We start from the raw sequence: 27,676 nt of genomic DNA on the forward strand, positions 1-27,676 counted from the left end.
GATTTTCTCGACGAGTTAAGCATTTTAAGTTATTTGCGCATTGGTTTCAGAACGGCTTGCATCAAAATTAACTATTTTTTGCCAGACATTCATTGTGGAAAAAAAGTGATTTTCTCGGCGAGTTAAGCATTTGGAGTAATTTGCTGATTGGTTTCAGAACGGCTTGCATCAAAATTAACTATTTTTTGCCAGACATTCATTGTGGGAAAAAAGTGATTTTCTCGGCGAGTTAAGCATTTTGAGTAATTTGTCGATTGGTTTCAGAACGGCTTGCATTGAAATTTACTATTTTTTGCCCGACATTCATTGTGGAAAAAAAGTGATTTTCTCGGCGAGTTAAGCATTTGGAGTAATTTGCTGATTGGTTTCAGAACGGCTTGCATCAAAATTAACTATTTTTTGCCCGACATTCATTGTGGAAAAAAAGTGATTTTCTCGGCGAGTTAAGCATTTTGAGTAATTTGCCGATTGGTTTCAGGACATCTTGCATTAAAATTAACTATTTTTTGCCAGACATTCATTGTAGGAAAAAAGTGATTTTCTCGGCGAGTTAAGCATTTTGAGTAATTTGCCGACTGGTTTCAGAACGGCTTGCATCAAAAATAACTATTTTTTGCCAGACATTCATTCTGGGAAAAAAGTGATTTTCTCGACGAGTTAAACATTTTAAGTTATTTGCGGATTGGTTTCAGAACGGCTTGCATCAAAATTAACTATTTTTTGCCAGACATTCATTGTGGAAAAAAAGTGATTTTCTCGTCGAGTTAAACATTTTGAGTAATTTGCCGATTGGTTTCAGAACGTCTTGCATTAAAATTAACTATTTTTTGCCAGACATTCATTTTGAGAACAAAGTGATTTTCTCATCGAGTAAAGCATTTTGAGTAATTTGCCGATTGGTTTCAGAACGGCTTGCATTAAAATTAACTATTTTTTGCCAGACATTCATTGTCGGAAAAAAGTGGTTTTCTCGGCGAGTTAAGCATTTTGAGTAATTTGCCGATTGGTTTCAGAACGGCTTGCATCAAAATTAACTATTTTTTGCCAGACATTCATTCTGGGAAAAAAGTGATTTTCTCGACGAGTTAAGCATTTTAAGTTATTTGCGGATTGGTTTCAGAACGGCTTGCAGCAAAATTAACTATTTTTTGCCAGACATTCATTGTGGAAAAAAAGTGATTTTCTCGGCGAGTTAAACATTTTGAGTAATTTGCCGATTGGTTTCAGAACGTCTTGCATCAAAATAATCTATTTTTTGCCAGACATTCATTGTGGGAAAAAAGTGATTTTCTCTGCGAGTTAAGCATTTTGAGTAATTTGCCGATTGGTTTCAGAACGGCTTGCATTGAAATTAACTATTTTTTGCCAGACATTCATTGTGGAAAAATAGTGATTTTCTCGGCGAGTTAAACATTTTGAGTAATTTGCCGATTGGTTTCAGAACGTCTTGCATTAAAATTAACTATTTTTTGCCAGACATTCATTGTCGGAAAAAATTGATTTTCTCGGCGAGTTAAGCATTTTGAGTAATTTGCCGAATGGTTTCAGAACGGCTTGCATCAAAATTAACTATTTTTTGCCAGACATTCATTCTGGGAAAAAAGTGATTTTCTCGACGAGTTAAGCATTTTAAGTTATTTGCGGATTGGTTTCAGAACGGCTTGCATCAAAATTAACTATTTTTTGCCAGACATTCATTGTGGAAAAAAAGTGATTTTCTCGGCGAGTTAAACATTTTGAGTAATTTGCCGATTGGTTTCAGAACGTCTTGCATTAAAATTAACTATTTTTTGCCAGACATTCATTTTGAGAACAAAGTGATTTTCTCATCGAGTAAAGCATTTTGAGTAATTTGCCGATTGGTTTCAGAACGGCTTGCATTAAAATTAACTATTTTTTGCCAGACATTCATTGTCGGAAAAAATTGATTTTCTCGGCGAGTTCAGCATTTTGAGTAATTTGCCGACTGGTTTCAGAACGGCTTGCATTAAAATTAACTATTTTTTGCCAGACATTCATTGTCGGAAAAAAATTGATTTTCTCGGCGAGTTAAGCATTTTGAGTAATTTGCCGACTGGTTTCAGAACGGCTTGCATCAAAATTAACTATTTTTTGCCAGACATTCATTCTGGGAAAAAAGTGATTTTCTCGACGAGTTAAGCATTTTAAGTTATTTGCGCATTGGTTTCAGAACGGCTTGCATCAAAATTAACTATTTTTTGCCAGACATTCATTGTGGAAAAAAAGTGATTTTCTCGGCGAGTTAAGCATTTTGAGTAATTTGCCGACTGGTTTCAGAACGGCTTGCATTAAAATTAACTATTTTTTGCCAGACATTCATTGTCGGAAAAAATTGATTTTCTCGGCGAGTTAAGCATTTTGAGTAATTTGCCGAATGGTTTCAGAACGGCTTGCATCAAAATTAACTATTTTTTGCCAGACATTCATTCTGGGAAAAAAGTGATTTTCTCGACGAGTTAAGCATTTTAAGTTATTTGCGGATTGGTTTCAGAACGGCTTGCATCAAAATTAACTATTTTTTGCCAGACATTCATTGTGGAAAAAAAGTGATTTTCTCGGCGAGTTAAACATTTTGAGTAATTTGCCGATTGGTTTCAGAACGTCTTGCATTAAAATTAACTATTTTTTGCCAGACATTCATTTTGAGAACAAAGTGATTTTCTCATCGAGTAAAGCATTTTGAGTAATTTGCCGATTGGTTTCAGAACGGCTTGCATTAAAATTAACTATTTTTTGCCAGACATTCATTGTCGGAAAAAATTGATTTTCTCGGCGAGTTCAGCATTTTGAGTAATTTGCCGACTGGTTTCAGAACGGCTTGCATTAAAATTAACTATTTTTTGCCAGACATTCATTGTCGGAAAAAATTGATTTTCTCGGCGAGTTAAGCATTTTGAGTAATTTGCCGACTGGTTTCAGAACGGCTTGCATCAAAATTAACTATTTTTTGCCAGACATTCATTCTGGGAAAAAAAGTGATTTTCTCGACGAGTTAAGCATTTTAAGTTATTTGCGCATTGGTTTCAGAACGGCTTGCATCAAAATTAACTATTTTTTGCCAGACATTCATTGTGGAAAAAAAGTGATTTTCTCGGCGAGTTAAGCATTTGGAGTAATTTGCTGATTGGTTTCAGAACGGCTTGCATCAAAATTAACTATTTTTTGCCAGACATTCATTGTGGGAAAAAAGTGATTTTCTCGGCGAGTTAAGCATTTTGAGTAATTTGTCGATTGGTTTCAGAACGGCTTGCATTGAAATTTACTATTTTTTGCCCGACATTCATTGTGGAAAAAAAGTGATTTTCTCGGCGAGTTAAGCATTTTGAGTAATTTGCCGATTGGTTTCAGGACATCTTGCATTAAAATTAACTATTTTTTGCCAGACATTCATTGTAGGAAAAAAGTGATTTTCTCGGCGAGTTAAGCATTTTGAGTAATTTGCCGAATGGTTTCAGAACGGCTTGCATCAAAATTAACTATTTTTTGCCAGACATTCATTCTGGGAAAAAAGTGATTTTCTCGACGAGTTAAACATTTTAAGTTATTTGCGGATTGGTTTCAGAACGGCTTGCATCAAAATTAACTATTTTTTGCCAGACATTCATTGTGGAAAAAAAGTGATTTTCTCGTCGAGTTAAACATTTTGAGTAATTTGCCGATTGGTTTCAGAACGTCTTGCATTAAAATTAACTATTTTTTGCCAGACATTCATTTTGAGAACAAAGTGATTTTCTCATCGAGTAAAGCATTTTGAGTAATTTGCCGATTGGTTTCAGAACGGCTTGCATTAAAATTAACTATTTTTTGCCAGACATTCATTGTCGGAAAAAAGTGGTTTTCTCGGCGAGTTAAGCATTTTGAGTAATTTGCCGATTGGTTTCAGAACGGCTAGCATCAAAATAATCTATTTTTTGCCAGACATTCATTGTGGAAAAAAAGTGATTTTCTCGGCGAGTTAAGCATTTTGAGTAATTTGCCGATTGGTTTCAGAACGGCTTGCATCAAAATTAACTATTTTTTGCCAGACATTCATTGTGGGGAAAAAGTGATTTTCTCAGCGAATTAAGCATTTTGAGTTATTTGCCGATTGGTTTCAGAACGGCTTGCATCAAAATTTACTATTTTTTGCCAGACATTCATTGTGGGGAAATAGTGATTTTCTCGGTGAGTTAAGCATTTTGAGTAATTTGCCGATTGGTTTCAGAAAGTCTTGCATTAAAATTAACTCTTTTTTGCCAGACATTCATTGTCGGAAAAAAGTGATTTTCTCGGCGAGTTCAGCATTTTGAGTAATTTGCCGATTGGTTTCAGAACGGCTAGCATCAAAATAATCTATTTTTTGCCAGACATTCATTGTGGGAAAAAAGTGATTTTCTCTGAGAGTTAAGCATTTTGAGTAATTTGCCGATTGGTTTCAGAACGGCTTGCATTGAAATTTACACTTGTTTGTCAGACATTCATTGTGGGAAAAAAGTGATTTTCTCTGCGAGTTAAGCATTTTGAGTAATTTGCCGATTGGTTTCAGAACATCTTGCATTAAAATTAACTATTTTTTGCCAGACATTCATTGTAAGAAAAAAGTGATTTTCTCGGCGAGTTAAGCATTTTGAGTAATTTGCCGAATGGTTTCAGAACATCTTGCATTAAAATTAACTATTTTTTGCCTGACATTCATTGTCGGAAAAAGTGATTTTCTCGGCGAGTTAAGCATTTTGAGTTATTTGCTGATTGATTTCAGAACATCTTGCATTAAAATTAACTATTTTTTGCCTGACATTCATTGTCGGAAAAAAGTGATTTTCACTGCGAGTTAAGCATTTTGAGTAATTTGCCGGTTGCTTTCAGAACGGCTTGCATTGAAATTTACACTTGTTTGTCAGACATTCATTGTGGGAAAAAAGTGATTTTCTCTGCGAGTTAAGCATTTTGAGTAATTTGCCGATTGGTTTCAGAACATCTTGCATTAAAATTAACTATTTTTTGCCAGACATTCATTGTAGGAAAAAAGTGATTTTCTCGACGAGTTAAGCATTTTGAGTTATTTGCGGATTGGTTTCAGAACGGCTTGCATCAAAATTAACTATTTTTTGCCAGACATTCATTGTGGAAAAAAAGTGATTTTCTCTGCGAGTTAAGCATTTTGAGTAATTTGCCGATTGGTTTCAGAACGGCTTGCATTGAAATTTACTATTTTTTGCCATACATTCGTTGTGGGTAAAAAGTGAGTTTCTCGGCGGGTTAAGCATTTGGAGTAATTTGCCGATTGGTTTCAGAACGGCTTGCATCAAAATTAACTATTTTTTGCCAGACATTCATTGTGGGAAAAAAGTGATTTTCTCAGCGAGTTAAGCATTTTGAGTAATTTGCCGATTGGTTTCAGAACGGCTTGCATTTAAATTTACTCTTGTTTGTCAGACATTCATTGTGGGAAAAAAGTGATTTTCTCGGCGAGTTAAGCATTTGGAGTAATTTGCCGATTGTTTTCAGAACGGCTTGCATTTAAATTTACTCTTGTTTGTCAGACATTCATTGTGGGGAAAAAAGTGATTTTTGCCAGGCATTCATTTTGAGAAAAAAGTGATTTTCTCATCGAGTAAAGCATTTTGAGTAATTTGCCGATTGATTTCAGAACATCTTGCATTAAAATTAAATATTTTTTCCCAGACATTCATTGTGGGAAACAAGTGATTTTCTCGGCGACTTAAGCATTTTGAGTAACTTGCCGATTGGTTTCAGAACGGCTTGCATCAAAATTAACTATTTTTCCCAGGCATTCATTGTGGGAAAAAAGTGATTTTCTCGGCGCGTTAAGCATTTTCAGTTATTTGCCGATTGATTTCACAACGGCTTGCGTCGAAATTAACTATTTTTTGCCAGACATTCATTGTGGAAAAAAAATGATTTTCTCGGCGAGTTTCATTTTGAGTAATTTGCCGATTGGTTTCAGAACGTCTTGCATTAAATTAACTATTTTTTGCCAGACATTCATTGTCGGAAAAAAGTGATTTTCTCGGCGAGTTAAGCATTTTGAGTAATTTGCCGATTGGTTTCAGAACGGCTTGCATCAAACTTAACTATCTTTTGCCAGACATTCATTGTGGAAAAAAAGTGATTTTCTCGGCGAGTTAAGCATTTTGAGTAATTTGCCGATTGGTTTCAGAACGTCTTGCATTAAATTAACTATTTTTTGCCAGACATTCATTGTCGGAAAAAAGTGATTTTCTCGGCAAGTTAAGCATTTTGAGTAATTTGCCGATTGGTTTCAGAACGGCTAGCATCAAAATAATCTATTTTTTGCCAGACATTCATTGTGGAAAAAAAGTGATTTTCTCGGCGACTTAAGCATTTTGAGTAATTTGCCGATTGGCTTCAGAACGGCTTGCATTGAAATTTACTCTTGTTTGTCAGACATTCATTGTGGGAAAAAAGTGATTTTCTCGGCGAATTAAGCATTTGGAGGAATTTGCCGATTGTTTTCAGAACGGCTTACATCAAAATTAACTATATTTTGCCAGACATTCATGTTTTTTGCCAGACATTCATTGTGGGAAAAAACTGATTTTCTCTGCGAGTTAAGCATTTTGAGTAATTTGCCGATTGGTTTCAGAACGGCTTGCATTGAAATTTACACTTGTTTGTCAGACATTCATTGTGGGAAAAAAGTGATTTTCTCTGCGAGTTAAGCATTTGGAGTAATTTGCCGATTGGCTTCAGAACGGCTTACATCAAAATTAACTATTTTTTGCCAGACATTCATTGTGGGAAAAAAGTGATTTTCTCGGCGAGTTAAGCATTTTGAGTAATTTGCCGATTGGTTTCAGAACGGCTAGCATCAACATTAACTAATTTTTGCCAGACATTCATTGTGCGCAAAAAGTTATTTTCTCGGCGAGTTAAGCATTTTGAGTTATTTGCTGATTGATTTCAGAACATCTTGCATTAAAATTAACTATTTTTTGCCAGACATTCATTCTGGGAAAAAAGTGATTTTCTCGACGAGTTAAGCATTTTGAGTTATTTGCGGATTGGTTTCAGAACGGCTTGCATCAAAATAAACGATTTTTTGCCAAACATTCATTCTGGAAAAAAAGTGATTTTCTCGGCGAGTTAAGCATTTTGAGTAATTTGTTGATTGTTTTTAGAGCGGCTTGCATCAATATAAACTATTTTTTTGCCAGGCATTCATTCTGGAAAAAAAGTGATTTTCTCGGCGAGTTAAACATTTTGAGTAATTTGTCGATTGTTTTCAGAACGGCTTGCATAAAAATTTACTGTTTTTTGCCAAACATTCATTTCGGATACAAAGTGTTGTTCTCGGCGAGTTAAGCATTTTGAGTAATTTGCCGATTGGTTTCAGAACATCTTGCATTAAAATTAACTATTTTTTGCCAGACATTCATTGTAGGAAAAAAGTGATTTTCTCGACGAGTTAAGCATTTTGAGTTATTTGTCGATTGTTTTCAGAACGGCTTGCATAAAAATTTACTGTTTTTTGCCAAACATTCATTTCGGATACAAAGTGTTGTTCTCGGCGAGTTAAGCATTTTGAGTAATTTGCCGATTGGCTTCAGAACGGCTTGCATTGAAATTAACTATTTTTTGCCAGACATTCATTGTAGGAAAAAAGTGATTTTCTCGACGAGTTAAGCATTTTGAGTTATTTGCGGATTGGTTTCAGAACGGCTTGCATCAAAATTAACTATTTTTTGCCAGACATTCATTGTGGAAAAAAAGTGATTTTCTCTGCGAGTTAAGCATTTTGAGTAATTTGCCGATTGGTTTCAGAACGGCTTGCATTGAAATTTACTATTTTTTGCCATACATTCGTTGTGGGTAAAAAGTGAGTTTCTCGGCGGGTTAAGCATTTGGAGTAATTTGCCGATTGGTTTCAGAACGGCTTGCATCAAAATTAACTATTTTTTGCCAGACATTCATTGTGGGAAAAAAGTGATTTTCTCAGCGAGTTAAGCATTTTGAGTAATTTGCCGATTGGTTTCAGAACGGCTTGCATTTAAATTTACTCTTGTTTGTCAGACATTCATTGTGGGGAAAAAAGTGATTTTCTCGGCGAGTTAAGCATTTGGAGTAATTTGCCGATTGTTTTCAGAACGGCTTGCATTTAAATTTACTCTTGTTTGTCAGACATTCATTGTGGGGAAAAAAGTGATTTTTGCCAGGCATTCATTTTGAGAAAAAAGTGATTTTCTCATCGAGTAAAGCATTTTGAGTAATTTGCCGATTGATTTCAGAACATCTTGCATTAAAATTAAATATTTTTTCCCAGACATTCATTGTGGGAAACAAGTGATTTTCTCGGCGACTTAAGCATTTTGAGTAATTTGCCGATTGGTTTCAGAGCGGCTTGCATCAAAATTAACTATTTTTCCCAGGCATTCATTGTGGGAAAAAAGTGATTTTCTCGGCGCGTTAAGCATTTTCAGTTATTTGCCGATTGATTTCACAACGGCTTGCGTCGAAATTAACTATTTTTTGCCAGACATTCATTATGGAAAAAAACTGATTTTCTCGGCGAGTTTCATTTTGAGTAATTTGCCGATTGGTTTCAGAACGGCTTGCATCAAACTTAACTATCTTTTGCCAGACATTCATTGTGGAAAAAAAGTGATTTTCTCGGCGAGTTAAGCATTTTGAGTAATTTGCCGATTGGTTTCAGAACGTCTTGCATTAAATTAACTATTTTTTGCCAGACATTCATTGTCGGAAAAAAGTGATTTTCTCGGCGAGTTAAGCATTTTGAGTAATTTGCCGATTGGTTTCAGAACGGCTTGCATCAAACTTAACTATCTTTTGCCAGACATTCATTGTGGAAAAAAAGTGATTTTCTCGGCGAGTTAAGCATTTTGAGTAATTTGCCGATTGGTTTCAGAACGTCTTGCATTAAATTAACTATTTTTTGCCAGACATTCATTGTCGGAAAAAAGTGATTTTCTCGGCAAGTTAAGCATTTTGAGTAATTTGCCGATTGGTTTCAGAACGGCTAGCATCAAAATAATCTATTTTTTGCCAGACATTCATTGTGGAAAAAAAGTGATTTTCTCGGCGACTTAAGCATTTTGAGTAATTTGCCGATTGGCTTCAGAACGGCTTGCATTGAAATTTACTCTTGTTTGTCAGACATTCATTGTGGGAAAAAAGTGATTTTCTCGGCGAATTAAGCATTTGGAGGAATTTGCCGATTGTTTTCAGAACGGCTTACATCAAAATTAACTATATTTTGCCAGACATTCATGTTTTTTGCCAGACATTCATTGTGGGAAAAAACTGATTTTCTCTGCGAGTTAAGCATTTTGAGTAATTTGCCGATTGGTTTCAGAACGGCTTGCATTGAAATTTACACTTGTTTGTCAGACATTCATTGTGGGAAAAAAGTGATTTTCTCTGCGAGTTAAGCATTTGGAGTAATTTGTCGATTGGCTTCAGAACGGCTTACATCAAAATTAACTATTTTTTGCCAGACATTCTTTGTGGGAAAAAAGTGATTTTCTCGGCGAGTTAAGCCTTTTGAATAATTTGCCGATTGGTTTCAGAACATCTTGCATTAAAATTAACTATTTTTTGCCAGACATTCATTGTAGGAAAAAAGTGATTTTCTCGGCGAGTTAAGCATTTTGAGTAATTTGCCGATTGGTTTCAGAACGGCTAGCATCAACATTAACTAATTTTTGCCAGACATTCATTGTGCGCAAAAAGTTATTTTCTCGGCGAGTTAAGCATTTTGAGTTATTTGCTGATTGATTTCAGAACATCTTGCATTAAAATTAACTATTTTTTGCCAGACATTCATTCTGGGAAAAAAGTGATTTTCTCGACGAGTTAAGCATTTTGAGTTATTTGCGGATTGGTTTCAGAACGGCTTGCATCAAAATAAACGATTTTTTGCCAAACATTCATTCTGGAAAAAAAGTGATTTTCTCGGCGAGTTAAGCATTTTGAGTAATTTGTTGATTGTTTTTAGAGCGGCTTGCATCAATATAAACTATTTTTTTGCCAGGCATTCATTCTGGAAAAAAAGTGATTTTCTCGGCGAGTTAAACATTTTGAGTAATTTGTCGATTGTTTTCAGAACGGCTTGCATAAAAATTTACTGTTTTTTGCCAAACATTCATTTCGGATACAAAGTGTTGTTCTCGGCGAGTTAAGCATTTTGAGTAATTTGCCGATTGGCTTCAGAACGGCTTGCATTGAAATTTACTATTTTTTGCCAAACATTCATTCTGGGAAAAAAGTGATTTTTTCGGCGTGTTAAGCATTTTGAGTAATATGCCATTTGTTTTCAGAGCGGATTGCATCAAAATCAAATTTTTTTGCGAAACATCCATTCTGGAAAAAAAGCGATTTTCTCTGTGAGTTAAGTATTTTGAGTAATTTGTTGATGATTTTTAGAACCACTTGCATCAATATAAACTATTTTTTTGCCAGACATTCATTCTGGAACAAAAGTGATTTTCTCGTCGTGTTAAGCATTTTGAGTGATTTCCAGTTTGTTTTCAGAGAGGCATTTATGAAAATTCACCACTTTTTGCCAAACATTCCTGTTGGAACCAAATTGATTTTCCCGTCAAGTTAAGCATTTTGAGTTCGTTTGTTTTCAAAGAGGCTTTCATCTAAATTTACTACTTTTTGCCAAACATTCATGTACGAACCAAAGTGATTTTCTGGTCGGGTTAAACATTTTGAATGATTTGCCGTTTATTTTCAGGGAGGCATTCTTCAAAATTTGCCAAACATTCATTCTGGAACAAAAGTGATTTTCTCATCGAGTTAAGCATTTTGGGCGATTTGCCGTTTGTTTTCAGAGAGGTTTTCATCAAAAGTTGTATTTTTTGCCAAACATTTATTTTGGAGCCAGAGTGATTTTCTCGACAAGCTAAACATTCGGAGTGATTTGCGGTTTGTTTCAGAGAGGCTTTCATCAAAATGTACCACTTTGTGACGAACATTCATTTTGGAACAAAAGTGATTTTCTCGTCGAGTTAAGCATGTGAGTGATTTTCCCATTTGTATTCAGAGAGGCTTTCATCAATATTGAGCACTTTTTGCCAAACATTCATTTTGGAACTAAAGTGGTTTGTCGCGGAACCAAGCATTTTGACTCATTTGCCGTTTGTATTCAGAGAGGCTTTCAGAAAAAATTACTTCTGTTTGACAAACATTCAATTTGGAAACAAAGTGATTTTCTCTTCCAGTTAAGCATTTTGAGTGATTTACCGTTTGTTTTCAGAGAGGCTTTCGCCACAATTAACCATTTTTGCCAAACATTCATTTTGGAACCAAAGTGATTTCTCAAATCACTTTGAGTGTTTTGCGGTTTGTTTTCAGAGAGGCTTTTATCAAAATTTACCACTTTTTGCCGAACATTCATTTTGGAACGGAAGTGATTTCGTAGTCGAGTTATGCATTTTGGATGATTTGCCGTTTGTTTTCAGAGAGGTTTTCATCAAAATTTACGACATTTAACTAAACATTCATTTTGGAACCAAAGTGATTTTCTCGTCAAGTTAAGCATTTTGAGTGATTTTCGGTTTGTTTTCAGAGTGGCGTTCATCAAAATTTACGACATTTAACTAAACATTCAATTTGGAAACAAAGTGATTTTCTCTTTCAGTTAAGCATTTTGAGTGATTTTCGGTTTGTTTTCAGAGTGGCGTTCATCAAAATTTTGAGATTTTTACCGTTTGTTTTCAGAGAGACTTTAATCAAAATTTGTACTTTTTGCGGAACATTCATTTTGGAACCAAAGTGATTTCCTCGTCGAGATAAGCATTTTGAGTCATTTGTCGTTTGTTTTCGGAGAGGCTTTTATCAAAATTTATCACTTTATGCCAAAGATTCAATTCCGAACCAAAGTAGTTTTCTCGACGGGTTAAGCGTTTTGAATCATTTCCCTTTGGTTTTCAGAGAGGCTTTCATCAAAAGTTATACTTTTTGCCAAAGATTCATTTTGGAACCATGGCGATTTTCTCGTCGATTTAAGGAATTTAAATTATTTGCCGTTTGTGTTCAGAGTCTTTCATCAAAATTCACCACTTTTGCCAAACATTCATTTTGCTACCAATGCGATTTTCTCGTCGAGCGAAGCATTTGGAGTGATTTGCGGTTTGATTTCAGAGAGGCTTGCATCAAAATTTGTACTTTTTCTCGAACATGCATTTTGGAACGAATGTAATTTTCTCGTCGAGTTCTGCATTTTGGGCGATTTGCCTTTTGTTTTCAGAGAGGTTTTCATCAAAATTTGTACTTTTTGCCAAACATTCATTTTGGAACCAGTGATTTTCTCGACGAGTTATGCATTTTGGGAAGTTTACTGTTTATTTTCAGAGAGGTTTTCATCAAAATTTGTACTTTTTGCCAATCATTTATTTTGCAACCAAAGTGATTTTCTCGACGTGCTGGACATTTTGAATGATTTACCTTTTGTTTTCAGCGAGGCTTTCGTCAAAATTTGTAATTTTTGCTGAACATTAATTTTGGAACCAAAGTGGATTTTCTCGTCCAGGTAAGCATTTTGAGTTATTTGGTTTTCAGCGAGCCTTACAACCAAAGTGATTTTCTCGACGAACTGAACATTTTGAGTGATTTGCCGTTCGTTTTCAGCGAGGCTTTCGTCAAAATTTGTAATTTTTGCCGAACATTCATTTTGGAACTAAAGTGATTTTCTCGTCGAGATATGTATTTTGAATCATTTGTCGTTTGTTTTCAGCCAGGCTCTCATCCAAATTTGCACTTATTGCCAAACAATCCTTTGGGAACCACGCTGATTTTCTCATCGAGTTAAGCATTTTGCTTGATTTGCCATTGGTTCTCAGAGAAGCTTTCATCAAAATTCACCATTTTTTTGCGAAAGTGGTTTTCTCGTCGAGTTAAGCATTTTGAGTGATTTGCCGTTTGTTTTCAGAGGATTTTATGAAAATTCATCACATTTTGCCAAACATTCCTTTTGGATGCAAAGTGATTTTCACATCGAGTTTAGCATTTTGGTTGATTGGCGGTTTGTTTTCAGCGAGACTTTTATCCCAATTCACCACTTTGCCAAAAGATTCAATTCCGAACCAAAGTAGTTTTCTCGTCGGGTTAAGCGTTTTGAGTCATTTGGCATTGGTTTTCAGAGAAGCTTTACCACTTTTTGCCAAACATTAATTTTGCAACCAAAGGGGTTTTGTCGATGAGTCAAGCATTTTGAGTGATTTGCAGTTTGTTTTCAAAGTCTTTCATCAAAATTCACCACATTTTGCCAAACATTCATTTTGGAGGCAAAGTGATTTTCTCGTTGAGCGAAGCATTTTGAGTTATTTTGTTTTCAGAGGCTTTCATTGAAATTTGGATCCAAAGTGATTTGCCATTGCTTCTCAGAGTACCTGGCATCAAAATTAACTATTTTTTGCCAAACGTTCATTTTGGGAAAAAAGTGGGCGAGTTAAGAATTTTGTATAATTTCCCGTTGCTTTTCAGAGAGGCTTTCATCAAAGTTTCCTACTTTTTGACAAACATTCATTGTGGAACAAAAGTGATTTTATCGTCGAGTTAAGCATTTTGAGTGATTTGCCGTTTGTTTTCAAAGAGGCTTTCATCCAAATGTACTACTTTTGTCCGTCATTATCTAACCAAAGTAATTTTATCATCGAGTTTACCGTTTTGAGTGATTTGCCGTTTGTTTTCAGAGTGTCTTTAATCAAATGTTCCTTACATTTTGCCAAGCATTTATTTTGGCACCAAAGTGAATTTCTTGTCGATTTAATCATTTTGTCTGATTTGCTGTTTGTTTCCAGATTTCATTAAAATTTATTATATTTTCCAAACATTCATTGTGGAACCAAACAGATTTTCACATTGAGTTCAGCATTTTAGTGATTTGCCGTCTATTTTCAGAGAGGCTTTCATGTTGCCAAACATTCATTTTGGAACCAAAGTGAATTTCTCATCGATTTAAGCATTTTGTCTGATTTGCTGTTTGTTTCCAGCTTTCATTAAAATGTATTTTATTTTCCAAACATTCATTGTGGAACCAAACAGATTTTCTCATCGAGTTCAGCATTTTAGTGATTTGCCATCTATTTTCAGAGGCTTTCATCATAATTTACTACTTTTTGCCAACATTCATTGTAGAACCAAAGTGATTTTGTCATGGAGTTAAGCATTTTGAGTGATTTGACGTCTGTTGTCAAAGAGGCTTTCATCATGATTTACTACTTTTTGCAAAAAGTAGAATGTGTTGCCAAACATTCATTTTGGAACAAAGTGATTTTATCGTCGAGTTTAGCATTTTTAGTGATTTGCCGTTTGTTTTCAGAGAGCTTTTCATCAAAATTCACTACTTTATGTCAAACATTTATTTTGGAACCAAAGTGAATTTCTCATCTCATTTAAGCATTTTGACTGATTTGCTGTTTTTTTTTTCAGAGAGGCTTTCATCAATTTTTACTATGTTTTCCAAACATTCATTGTGGAACCAAACTGATTTTCTCATCGTGTTAAACATTTTGAGTGATTTGCCATTTCCTTTCAGAGAGGCTTTCATCAAAATGTCTTACTTTATGTGAAATATTCATTTTGGATCCAAAGTTATTTTCTCGTTGAGTTAAGCATTTTGAGTGATTTGCTGTTTCCTTTCAGAGAGGCTTGCATCAAAATTTCTTACTTCACCACTTTTTGCCAAACATTCATTTTGGACCCAAATGATTTTCCAGTCGAGTTAAGCGACAAGCTTTCAGACATTGTTTTCAGACAAGTTTTCATCACTTTTTATTACTTTTTGCCAAACATAATTTTATAACCAAAAGTGATTTTCTCGTCGAGTTCAGCTTTTTGAGTGGTTTACCATTTGTTTTCAGAGAGGTTTTCTTCAAAATTTCCTACATTTTGCCAAATATTGTTTTGCAACAAAGTGATTTTCTTGGCCAGTTAAGCTTTTTGACTGATTTGCCGTTTGTTTTCAAAGAGGCTTTCATCAAAATTTCAGACTTTTTGCCAATCATTAATTTTGGAACCATTACTATTTTCTCATCGAGTTTTGCATTTTTAGTGATTTGCCATTTGTTTTCAGAGAGCATTTCATCAAAATTCACTACTTTTTGCCAAACATTCATTTTGGAACCATGGTATTTGCCTCGTCGAGTTAAGCATTTTGCGTGATTTGCCGTCTATTTCAGAGGGCGTTCATCATAATTTACTACTTTTTGCCAACATTCTTGTGGAAGTAAAGTGATTTTCTCTTCGATTTAAGCGCCTTGACTGATTTGCCATTGCTTTTAGAGAATCTTTCATCAAAATTTCCTACTTATTGTCAAACATTCATTTTGGAACCAATGGAATTTCTCATCGATTTAAGCATTTAGTCTGATTTGCTGTTTGATCCAGAGAGCCTTTCATTAAAATTTACTACATTTTCCAAACATTCATTGTGGAACCAAACTGATTTTCTCATCGAGTTCAGCATTTTTAGTGATTTGCCATCTATTTTCAGACAGGCTTTCATCATAATTTACAACATTTTGCCAACATCATTGTGGAACCAAAGTGATTTTCCCATCGAGTTAAGCATTTTGCCGTCTGTTTTCAAATAGGCTTTCATCAAAAGTTCCTGCTTTTTGCCAAACATTCATTTTGGAAGCAAAGTGTTTTTCTAGTCGAGTTAAGCTTTTTGTGTGATTTGGAGATGGTTTTCAGAGAGGCTTTCATGGTAATTTACAACTTTTTGCGAAACATTCATTTTGGAACCATGGTGATTTTCTCGTCCAGTTAAATGTCTTGAGTAATTTGTCCTTTGTTTTCAAAGAGGCTTTCATCATGATTTCCTATTTTTTGCCAGAGAGTTGATATGCCTCATGATCAACCTGGTGAAGCACTTCATTACGATCAATGTCAAGGTCACGGGACGATAGTTATTGAGGTACAGTGCCTGGTTCTTCTTTGGCACTGGTATGATGCTGGTCTTCTTGAAGCAGGTGGGGACCTCATAACAGATTAGGAAGAGTTTGAAGATGTCTGCGAACACATCTGCCAGCTGGTCCGCGTAGGATCTGAGTGCATGACCAGGGACCCCATTTGGACCATCGCTATCTGAGGGTTCACTTTCCATCCCATCACAGCTATCTCCAACACCCTCCACCATCCCAGAGACACTCACCTTGATTAGTGAAGAGGCTCCTGGGACACTATCTGGTGCGCACCACACAGCTGATCAGTGGGCGTAGGAACACCGCGGGAGTGGATGGTCAGAGGGCAGTCCTCCGCACCTTCAGGGGCTAGACCAGTGCTGAAGTGGATTGCGCCATGCTGGCTGGCGCGGAAGATGTTTGGCGCCATGTCAATCGACGCCGAAGGTCTTCCGCCGGCCGGCGCGAGTTGGCGCATGCGCGGGAGCACCAGCGTGTGCTGACGTCATCCCATCCCATGCGCAGGGGGGTTCATCTCTGCGGCAGCCATTGTGGAGGTCCACAGCAGCTGACACAGAGGAATAGAGTGCCCTCATGGCACAGGCCCGCCCACAGATCGGTGGGGCCCCAATCGCGGGCCAGGCCACTGTGGGGGCACTTTCCGATGCCAGATCCCCCCCGCGTCCCCCCGAGGACCCCGGGGGCCTCCCATGCAGCCAGGTCCAGCTGGTGAGTACCTGGTGTAATTTATGCTGGTGGAACCAGCGTAAAACGGGCGGCTGCTCAGCCCATCGCAGGCCGGAGAATTGACAACGGCCACCGACCGGCGCGATTCCCGCCCCCACCAAATCCCCGGCACCGGAGAATTCGGCAGCCGGTGGGGGCGGGATTCACGCCACCGCCTGGCGATTCTCTGACCTGGCGGAGGGTCGAGAATCCCGCCCCTGATTTTGGCATCGAAGAATCCCACCCGGCTTCTTCCCCGCTGTTACCAGACTCCTAAATGACCCCTTGTGGACTGATCTGATCTCTTCATACATCTTCTCTACCGAGTAGTACTGCACTCCTGTATGCTTCACCCAATGCCTTTGTCTATGTATTTACATTGTGTATTTATGTATCCCCTATGTTTTTTTTCATGTATGGAATGATTTGTCTGGATACGAGCTGGCCTTTCTGTCACACGGTCCCATTGAATCCCTGGGGTGGCGGAAGTGAGGATGGCTGGATGGGGGAATGGGGTGGGACACTGGAGCGGTGAGCGCTGGCTGAACTGTGCTTCCTGGGCCAAGGCCAACCCCCCCCCCGGGCCTCCACCCCATCCCGTCTGCAACCAGCCCTAACCAGCCCACCCCTCACACCCACTGACAGAGCTCCAAGGCAAGTTGCATCATTGTGCATAGGTGTTTAATGTGGAAACATATATACAGATACGTACCCTAGCCCCTATCACGAAGCTGCGCCCTGCACCCGAGCCAACTTAACTGGTGTCTACCTTTGTGGTCTTACAGACAATAAAGCCATGTCTATGGGTAGAGGAGTTGTACCATATGCAGGAGCAGGAGGTGGTGCCGGCCATACCTTCCATCCAGGCCAACACTGCATAGGTAAAGTCCGCGGTGGAGGCCCTGGGGGCGAGGGTTTCGGTGATAGATTAGCATTTCCAAGGGGAAATCTGTGCAGGCAGTGGCTAAGGCCCAGGACAGGGTTGCCCTCTCACAACAGTCATATACCAGAGCCATATGTCATTGCAACAGCACTCCTGAATGTGGCCCAGTTACAGCGGGCCATGTCTGATATCATCAGCGACATTGTCCAGCCACTGGCTGATGTGACACAGACACATGATTAGATCATGAGCCGGGGGTGGTGAGGTTGGTGGAGTGGGGTGAAGGGGTGGTGTGGGTGTGGGGGTAGTGTGGGGATCAGGGTAGTGTGAAGGTGATGTGTGGTTGAAGGCGGTGTGAGGGTGGTGTTGGTGGGGATGTCATTGGAACTGCAATTCAGCTCGCCCGAGGCTGATCTCCCCCTTTTCCTTGGGCCCGCCAACCACGTCCAGGTTTTGCTGTCGTAGAAGTCCACAACATCTCAGAAAAGGAAATTCTACTGAACATTTTTTGTGCAATAACTTTGCAAAAGAAATTGCTTTGAAATCACTTTTGGTGTAAAATGAATATTTTGCACAGGAACATTGAAGAATAAAACCGCGCAAAATGCATTTTTCGCAAAAAACATTGAAAAATAATCACTTTTGGAGGAAAATGCGCATTTTGTATGTATACATGTCTAAATATGAAACTAACTGCTTGTTTTAGCAGAATATAATTTATCAGTTCAATTATCAAAGATGTTGACTCAGCGAGTGATGCCATACTTGACCTTTGTTCTTTAACATCAAGATAAAAGATGTACTTAAGCAATCAAATTCTGAACAGCTCTGACGAAAGGTTCTCTCTGCCATCATTCCTTCTCTTCCAGTTGTTGAACAACCTGCACAACATTTCTGGACTCACTTGTACCTGTTCAATGCTATCAATAGAACTACTATGAAGTATTTAACTTTTATTTCATCGCTAATTGTAGTGACATGTCTGCCAATCCAGCTGAATGAGAAACGTCAGAAAATGAATAAACTCCTGTTGATTTCTTTTGATGGATTTCGTTGGGATTATGATCAGGATGTGGAAACGCCACATTTGGACTATTTAACAAGAAAGGGAGTGAAAGCAAAGTACATTAACCCACCTTTTGTAACAATGACATCGCCTTCCCATTTCACAACTATCACAGGTGAGGCATCAAAACAAAGTACATTTTCTACATGAAAATATTGGACTATATGACTTGCGTGTTTAATTGGTGTTATATATGTGAATCAATAGAGACCGATAATGTGTTGAAACATTTTTTTTACTGGATGATTGCGGAAAGGAACAGAAGGTAATTGAAAAGTTATTTCAAAAAGGCAAAGATTTTAAAAAATAAATTTAGAGTACCCAATTGATTTTTTTTCCAATTTAGGGGCAATTTAGCGTTGCAAATCCACCTACTCTGCACATCTTTGTATTGTGGGGACGAAATCCACGCAAACATGGGGAGAATGTGCAAAGTCCACACGGACAGTGACCCAGAGCCGGGATTGAACCTGGGACTTCGGCACTGTGAGTCAGCAGTGCTAACCACTGCACCACCGTGCTGCCCCAAAAAGCCAACAGTAATTGAATCCTAAAACAGGTTATAATCTTCTTACAGACAAATAAAAGGACCCATGAAAGTGGTAGGAGGATCATCCACACCACATTCCTGGGCAGTGCACTTCAGATCCTAGCAGTAGTTGCATGAATGAAATTTTCCTCATGTCACCATTGCTTCTTTTGCCAATTGTCGTAAATTTCTGCCCTCTATTCTCGATCCTTCCACCAATGGGAACAGTTTCTCCCAATCTACTCTGTCCAGACCACTCATGATTTTGAACACCTCTATCAATTCTCTGCTCAACCTTCCCTTCTTCAAGAAAACAAATTAACTTCTCCAACCTTTTTGTGTAACTGGATTTGTTTATTGTCCCATGTACCGAGGTACAGTGAAAAGTATTTTTCTGCGAGAAGCTCGAACAGATCATTTAATACATGAAAATAAAAGAAAATACATAACAGAGCAACACAAGGTACACAATATAAACACATAGACACCGGCATCGGGTGAAGCACACAGGGATTTAGTGTTATCAGGTCTGTTCATAAGAGGGTCGTTTAGGAGTTTGGCAACAGCAGGAAAGAAGCTGTTTTTGAATCTGTTCGTGCATGTTCTGAGACCTTTGTATCTCCTGCCCGATGGAAGAAGTTGGAAGAATGAGTGAGCCGGGTGGGAGGGGTCTTTGATTATGCTGCCCACTTTCCCCAGGCAGTGGGAGGTGTAGACAGATTTAATGGATGGGAGGCGGGTTTGTGTGTTGGACTGGGTTGTGTTCACCACTCTCTGAAGATTCTTGCAGACTTGGGCTGAGCAGTTGCCATACCAGGCTGTGATGCAGCCAGTTAGGATGCTTACTATGGTGCACCTGTAAAAGTTGGTCACTGAAATTTCTCATCCCTGGGACCACTCTTATGAATCTTTTGTGCACCTTCTCAGATTGTTTTCTGAAGTGTGCCTCACAGGTCCGGGGTCCTGGGTTCAATTCCAACCTCAGGTGACTGTGTGGAGTTTGCACTTTCTCCCCGTGTCTGCGTGGGTTTCCTCCGGGTGCTCCGGTTTCCTCCTACAGTCCAAAGGTGTGCAGGTTCAGTGGATTGGCCTGCTAAATTGCTCCTTCATGCCCAAAAGATTAAGTGGGGTGACTGGGATATGGCATGGGCTTAAGTGGGGGGCTCTTTGCAGGTGCCTGTGTGGATTCGATGGGCCCTGTAGGGATTCTATTTTCAGAGCTTGGAACAATTTTGTTTAAAAATAAATTTAGAGTACCCAATTCATTTTTTCCAATTAAGGGGCAATTTAGCGTGGCCCTGCATATTTTTGGGTGGTGGGGGTGAAACCCACGTAAACATGGGGAGACTGTGCAAACTCCACATGGACAGTGTCCCAGGGCCAGGATCGAACCTGGGCCATGAGGCAGCAGTGCGAACCACTATGTTGCCCTTAGAGCTTGGAACAATGATGTTGTTGCTATTACAGAGACTTGGTTGAGGGAGGGACAGGATTGGCAGCTAAACGTTTCAGGGTTTAAATGTTTCAGGCGAAATAGAGAGGGATTTAAAAGGGGTGGGGGAGTTGCATTACTGGTTATGGAGAATATCACAGCTGGGTTGAGGGTGGACACCTCAGAGGGATCATGCAGCGAGGCAATAGGATAGAGCTGAGGAATAGGAAGGGAGTTTACTGCAAGCCTCCCAACAGCCAGCAGAAGATAGAGGAGCAGATATGTCGGCAGATTTTGAAAAGATGTAAAAGGAACAGGTTTGTTGTGGTGGGTGATATATATTCACAGGGACTCACTTAGTGGATGGGGCAGAATTTGTAAGGAGCATTCAGGAGGGTTTCTTGAAACAATATGTAAATAGTCCAACGAGGAATGGAGCCGTACTGGACCTGGCATTGGTGAATGAGTTCCGACACGTGGTCGAAGTTTCTGCAGGAGACCATTTCGGCAACAGTGACCATAATTCAGCAAGTTTTACGGTACTGTTGGATAAAGATAAGAGGAGTCCTCAGATGCAGAACCTGAAGAATCTGGATTCAGGGCAGATGTTTGAGCGTAAATCAACATCTGACATGTGGTAGTCTTTCAAACATCAGTTGATTAGAATTCAGGACTGGCATTTTCCTGTGAGGATGAAGGATAAGTATGGCAAGTTGCGGGAATCTTGGATAACGAAGGATGTTGTGAGTTTAGTCAAAAAAGAAAAAGAAAGCAATTCTAAGGTCTAGAAGACTGAAAACAGACAAAGTCCTTGAAGAATGTTAAAAAAGTAGGAAGGATCTTAAGCAGGAGGGCTAAGAGGGGTCATGAAAGGTCCTTGGCAAACAGATTTAAGGGGAATACCAAGTAATTTTGTACATGTATAATGAGCAAGAAGGTAATAATAATAATCTTTATTATTGTCACAAGTAGGCTTACATTAACACCACAACGAAGTTACTGTGAAAATCCCCTAGTTGCCATACCAGGCTGTGATGCAGCCAGTTAGGATGCTTACTATGGTGCATCCTCCGGCTCCTGTTCGGGTATACAGAGGGAGAATTCAGAATGTCCAATTCACCTAATAAACACATCTTTCGGGACTTATGGGAGGAAGCCCACACAGATGCGGGAAGAACGTGCAGACTCTGCAATGACATTGACCAAAGCGGGAATCGAATCTGGGACCCTGGCGCTGTGAAGCAACAGTGCTAGCCGCTGTGCTACCGTGCCGCCATAGCCAGGGGAAGGGTTGGCCCACTCAAGCACAAAGTTGGGGGGAGTCTATGAGTGAGGCCAGAGTAAATGGATGAGGTACTTAATGAGTACTTTGCACAGTATGTGAGTGAGAAGGATTTGGTGGATGATGAGTCTGGGGAAGGGTGTGTAGATATTCTGGGTCATGTCAATATCAAAAAGGAGGAGGTGTTGGGTGTCTCAAAAAGAATTAAGGTAGCTAAGACCTGATGGAATCTACTCTAGAATACTGAGGGAGGCAAGGGAGAAAATTGCTGGAGTCTTGACAAAAACCTTTGTATCTTCATCGGCTACAGGTGAGGTCCCAAGGACTAAGTAGGAACCAGTGTTGTTCCTTTGTTTAAGAAAGGTAGCAGGGCTAATCCAGGAAACTACAGGCTGGTGAGCCTTACATCAGTGGTAGGAAATTATTGGAGAAGATTCTTCGAGACAGGTTTTACTCACATTTGGAAACAAATTGACTTATTAGCGGGAGGCAGCATGGTTTTGTGAAGAGGAGGCCATGTCTCACTAATCTGATCACTTTTTCTGAAGAAGTGACTCAGATGACTGATGAAGAAATGGCAGTGCATGTTGTCTACATGGACCTCAGTAAAGCCTTTGACAAGGTCCTTCATGGCAGACTGGTACAAAAGACAAAGTCACACAGGATCAGAGATGAACTGACAAGGTGGATATAGAACAAGAGAAAATGCTGGAAAATCTCAGCAGGTCTGGCAGCATCTGTAGGGAGAGAAAAGAGCTAACGTTTCTAGTCCAGATGACCCTTAGTCAAAGCTATAAGACAGAGAATGTGGGAAATATTTATACAGTGGAGTGAGAATGAAAGATGATTCAAAGCCCCAGAAACCATGGGGAAAAGTGCTAATGGCAGTCTCCTGAGAGAACAAAAGGTGTGAAAGGCCAAACAGCAGAGAAACTAACATCAGAGGGTAAACTGTGACAGATGTAGATGTAGTGGGAGGGGAAGATGGATATAGAATTGGCTTGATGGAGGCTGTGACGAGTGGTGTTCCTCAGAGATCAGTGCTGGGACATATGTTGCTTGTAGTGTATATAAATTCTTTCGAAGAAAATGTAGCTGGCCTGATTAACAAGTTTGCGAATGACACAGATTGCTAGAGTTGTGATAGGATATAGATTGTTGCAGAATTCACAGAGAGATGGCGGATGGAGTTTACTCCAGACAAATGTGAAATAATTCATTTTGGAAGGTTTAATCAAGGTGGGATTTATACAGTAAAGGGCAGAACCCTTATGAGTATTGACAGGAAGAGAGATGTGGCCTAACAGGTCCATGGATCACTGAAAATTGCAATGCAGGTTTATAAGGTAGTCAAAAAGGCAGACGACATATTTGCCTTCCTCACTTGGGGCATTCAGTATAAAAATTTGCAAGTCATGCTGCTGCTGTACAGAACATTGGTTGGGCCACATTTGAGATATTGCATACAATTCTGGTTTCCATACTACCAGAAGGATGTGGAGGTTTTGGAGAGGGAAGAGGAGAGGTTAGCAGGATATTGCCTGGTCTGGAGTTTGTTAGCTATGAGGAAAAGTTGGATAAGCTCAGATTTCTTTCACTGGAATGACAGAGGTTGAGGGGCGACCTATTGGACGTTTACAAAATTATGAGCGTCATGGACAGAGTGGATAGTCAGACGCTTTTTCCCGGGGTGGAAAATCAATTACTAGGGGACATAACTTTAAGGTTATTCGAGGGTGATGAGGGCCTGTAACGCGCAGTCGGGGAAGGTCTTGGAAGCATGTGCGGTAGTGAAGTTTAAGAGGCATCTTGATCTTGACAAATCCATGAATAGGATGGAAATAGAAGGGTATGGGCCCAGGAATTGCAGAAGGTTCTAGTTTCATGTTCCTGGGCTGTACTGTTCTTTGTTCTTTCAGAATGGGACACAGTCGTCAAGTGGAGGCTGAACCAGTGTTTTAAACAGGTTTCATTGATTTTATACCCTGTGCCCCTATTAATAAAGCTAATGATGATGTATGCCTTATTAAGTACTCTCTCAACCTTTTCTGCCATGTTCAATAGAATTTGTATAGTGCCGAAAGAGGCCATTTGGCCAGTCGAGTCTGCACCGACCTTTGGACAGAGCGCCCTACCAACGCCCGTGCCCGACTCTATCCCCATAACCAGCAAACCCACCTAAACTTTTGGACACTATGGGGCAATTTAGCATAGTCAATGCACCTGAACTGTACGGGTGCAATTCTCCATTCCTGAGACTAAATGCAGGATTCGTTGCCTTCCATGACAGCAATACCAGTGACACACCTGGACCAATTCAGGACTGTTAAGGGGCTGGCACTAGCGTTACTTGGAACACAATCGATTCCAATGAGAAACAGTGACAAATTTGTTGGGTCCAAGATTCACAGTCAGGAGGCTGACAAGCTGCAGCCACATATACACACTACACTCCTCACACACCCCATCCCTGCCAACAAGATGGTAGCAAGACGCGTGGCCACACAATTTACGGATGCCGAGCTGGAGGCCCTGCTGGACATGGTGGAGGAGGGGCGGGCCACCCTGCATTTCAGGCCTGGGAACCAGGCTGCCACACCTGCCATTCACCGTGTCTGGCCGCAGGTGACAGATGCAGCCAGCACCACCATCAGCACCATCCGGAAAGACCAGTAATGCCAGAGAAAACTGCACAATCTCCTCAGGTCGGGCAGGGTGAGTAGGCAACTGTGCCCCTGGCACTAACCCCAGTCCCACACACCTGTAATCCTATCCCCCCAAATCACCTCCCTGCACCACATGTCGAAGAACCATACCTTCCATCATGGCCGGATGCCCTGGCCACTGAGGCCACCAGCTACCAACCCCCTGGGCTGCATGCGTTGGACTGTGTCACACTGTTGGTTTCTGTTTCTGCACCCCTTCCACCGCCAGGATAAGGCCATCCATAATCGCCGGGAGGAGGAAAAAACTGGAGGGGGACCGCCAGACCTGCGGCCTCTCACCATGGCTGAGCAGAGGGCCATGGATATGATCAGTGACCTAGATGAAAGGGAGGTCACCGGGATGGAGATCAGCCGCAGGCAAGGAACTGAGTTGCAGTTCCCAATGACACGTGCATCAATTGCCCCCCCACACCACCCCCACAGTACCATGACCCCCACACAACACTCACCCTCACCCTCATGATCACCCCCACTCTTACCTCCACACCATCCTCACCCTTACCCCCACCCTCAACCCCACACCACCCTCACCACCCCCACTTCTCCCTGGGCTAATCCTGCATCTTGTCTTGTGTCTTGCAGGACCTGCTGGTGATGGCCGGGTCCATCTGGTGTGGTCCCGCCCCCAACCAGTGTTACAGCTGGAGCCCCCTGTGTGCCAAGCAGCGATAAGATGAGCAGCAAGGACGGGAGTAATATTCCTGTGGGCACGAGTCCAACGATGACGCTGATTTCCCGTCACAGCTGTCTCCAACACCCTCCACCATCCCAGAGACACTCACCTCAGTTGGGAACTTTGGTGAAGAAGCTCCTGGGACACTATCTGGGGCACACAATCCAGTATATCAGGTGGAGGTAGGAACTCCCGAGGGGGTGGGCGGTCAGAGGGCAGGCCGGCCCCAGGAATTAGGTTCCATCCAGATGGGTTTCGGGCTTAGAGTCATAGAGGTTTACAGCATGGAAACAGGCCCTTTGGCCCAACCTGTCCATGCCGCCCAGTCTTCACCACTAAGCTAGTCCCAGTTGCCCGACCACAACTGTACACAGTATTCCAAGTGTGGCCTTACTAATGTCTTGTACAATTTCAACAGGATCCTTAAGGGGGAGGGGGAGCAGCCAGAAGTCGTGGTGCACATTGGTACCAACGACGCAGGTAGGAAAAGGGGTGTGGAGGTAATAAACGAGTTTAGGGAGTTAGGCTGGAAAGTTAAAAGCCAGGACAGACAGAGTTGTCATCTCTGGTTTGTTGCCGGTGCGACGTGATAGCGAGGCTAGGAATAGGGAGAGAGTGCAGCTGAACACGTGGCTGCAGGAATGGTGTAGGAGGGAGGGCTTCAGGTATTTGGATAATTGGGGCGCATTCTGGGGAAGGTGAGACCTGTACAAGCAGGACGGGTTGCATCTGAACCAGAGGGGCACCAATATCCTGGGAGGGAGGTTTTCTATTACTCTTCAGGAGGGTTTAAACTAATTTGACAGGGGAATGGGAACCGGATTTGTAGTCCAGCAACTAAGGTAGCCGATATTCAGGACGCCAAAGCGTGTAATGAGGCAGTGGGGAAGGGAACACTGACAAAGGAGAGTACTTGCTGGCACGGAGATGGGTTGAAGTGTGTATACTTCAACGCAAGAAGCATCAGGAATAAGGTGGGTGAACTTAAGGCATGGATCGGTACTTGGGACTACGATGTGGTGGCCATCACGGAAATTTGGATAGAAGAGGGGCAGAAATGGTTGTTGGTGGTCCCTGGTTACAGATGTTTCAATAAGATTAGGGAGGGTGGTAAAAAAGGTGGGGGGGGGGTGGCATTGTTAATTAGAGATAGTATAACAGCTGCAGAAAGGCAGTTCAAGGAGTATCAGCCTACTGAGGTAGTATGGGTTGAAGTCAGAAATAGGAAAGGAGCAGTCACCTTGTTAGGAGTTTTCTATAGGCCCCCCAATAGTAGCAGAGATGTGGAAGAACAGATTGGGAAACAGATTTTGGAAAGGTGCAGAAGTCACAGGGTAGTAGTCATGGGTGACTTTAACTTCCCAAACATTGAGTGGAAACTCTTTAGATCAAATAGTTTGGATGGGGTGGTGTTTGTGCAGTGTGTCCAGGAAGCTTTTCTAACACAGTATGTAGATTGTCCGACCAGAGGAGGGGCAATATTGGATTTAGTACTTGGTAATGAACCAGGGCAAGTGATAGATTTGTTAGTGGGGGAGCATTTTGGAGATAGTGACCACAATTCTGTGACTTTCACTTTAATAATGGAGAGGGATAGGTGCGTGCAACAGGGCAAGGTTTAAAATTGGGGGAAGGGTAAATACGATGTTGTCAGACAAGAATTGAAGTGCATAAGTTGGGAACATAGGCTGTCAGGGAAGGACACAAGTGAAATGTGGAACTTGTTCAAGGAACAGGTACTACGTGTCCTTGATATGTCTGTCCCTGTCAGGCAGGGAAGAGATGGTCGAGTGAGGGAACCATGGTTGACAAGAGAGGTTGAATGGCTTGTTAAGAGGAAAAAGGAGACTTATGTAAGGCTGAGGAAACAAGGTTCAGACAGGGCGTTGGAGGGATACAAGATAGCCAGGAGGGAACTGAAGAAATGAATTAGGAGAGTTAAGAGAGGGCATGAACAATCTTTGGCGGGTAGGATCAAGGAAAACCCCAAGGCCTTTTACACATATGTGAGAAATATGAGAATGACTAGAGCGAGGGTAGGTCCAACCAACGACAGTAGCGGGAGATTGTGTATTGAGTCTGAAGAGATAGGAGAGGTCTTGAACAAGTACTTTTCTTCTGTATTTACAAGTGAGAGGGGCCATATTGTTGGAGAGGACAGTGTGAAACAGACTGGCAAGCTCGAGGAAATACTTGTTAGGAAGGAAGATGTGTTGGGCATTTTGAAAAACTTGAGGATAGACAAGTCCCCCAGGCCTGACGGGATATATCCAAGGATTCTATGGGAAGCAAAAGATAAAATTGCAGAGCCGTTGACAATGATCTTTTCGTCCTCACTGTCAACCAGGGGATTGGAGAGTGGCGAATGTCGTGCCCCTGTTCAAAAAAGGGACTAGGGATAACCCTGGGAATTACAGGCCAGTTAGTATTACTTCGGTGGTAGTG

General features: G+C 40.4%; 1 protein-coding gene across 1 annotated transcript in view; it reads left to right on the top strand.

The window, feature by feature from the left end:
- The first annotated feature begins 18,376 nt into the window (after positions 1-18,376).
- The window catches only part of LOC140393998 (ectonucleotide pyrophosphatase/phosphodiesterase family member 7-like), a 132,723-nt gene continuing 123,423 nt past the window's right edge, over positions 18,377-27,676 (top strand). Inside the window, exon 1 of the mRNA XM_072480740.1 lies at positions 18,377-18,704. Within this exon, the coding sequence (XP_072336841.1) occupies positions 18,461-18,704 (244 nt within the window). The 5' untranslated portion in view covers positions 18,377-18,460. The remainder of the gene's footprint in view (positions 18,705-27,676) is intronic.

The sequence above is a fragment of the Scyliorhinus torazame genome, chromosome 17 (assembly GCF_047496885.1).
Source record: "Scyliorhinus torazame isolate Kashiwa2021f chromosome 17, sScyTor2.1, whole genome shotgun sequence".
Taxonomy (NCBI): Eukaryota; Metazoa; Chordata; class Chondrichthyes; order Carcharhiniformes; family Scyliorhinidae; genus Scyliorhinus; species Scyliorhinus torazame.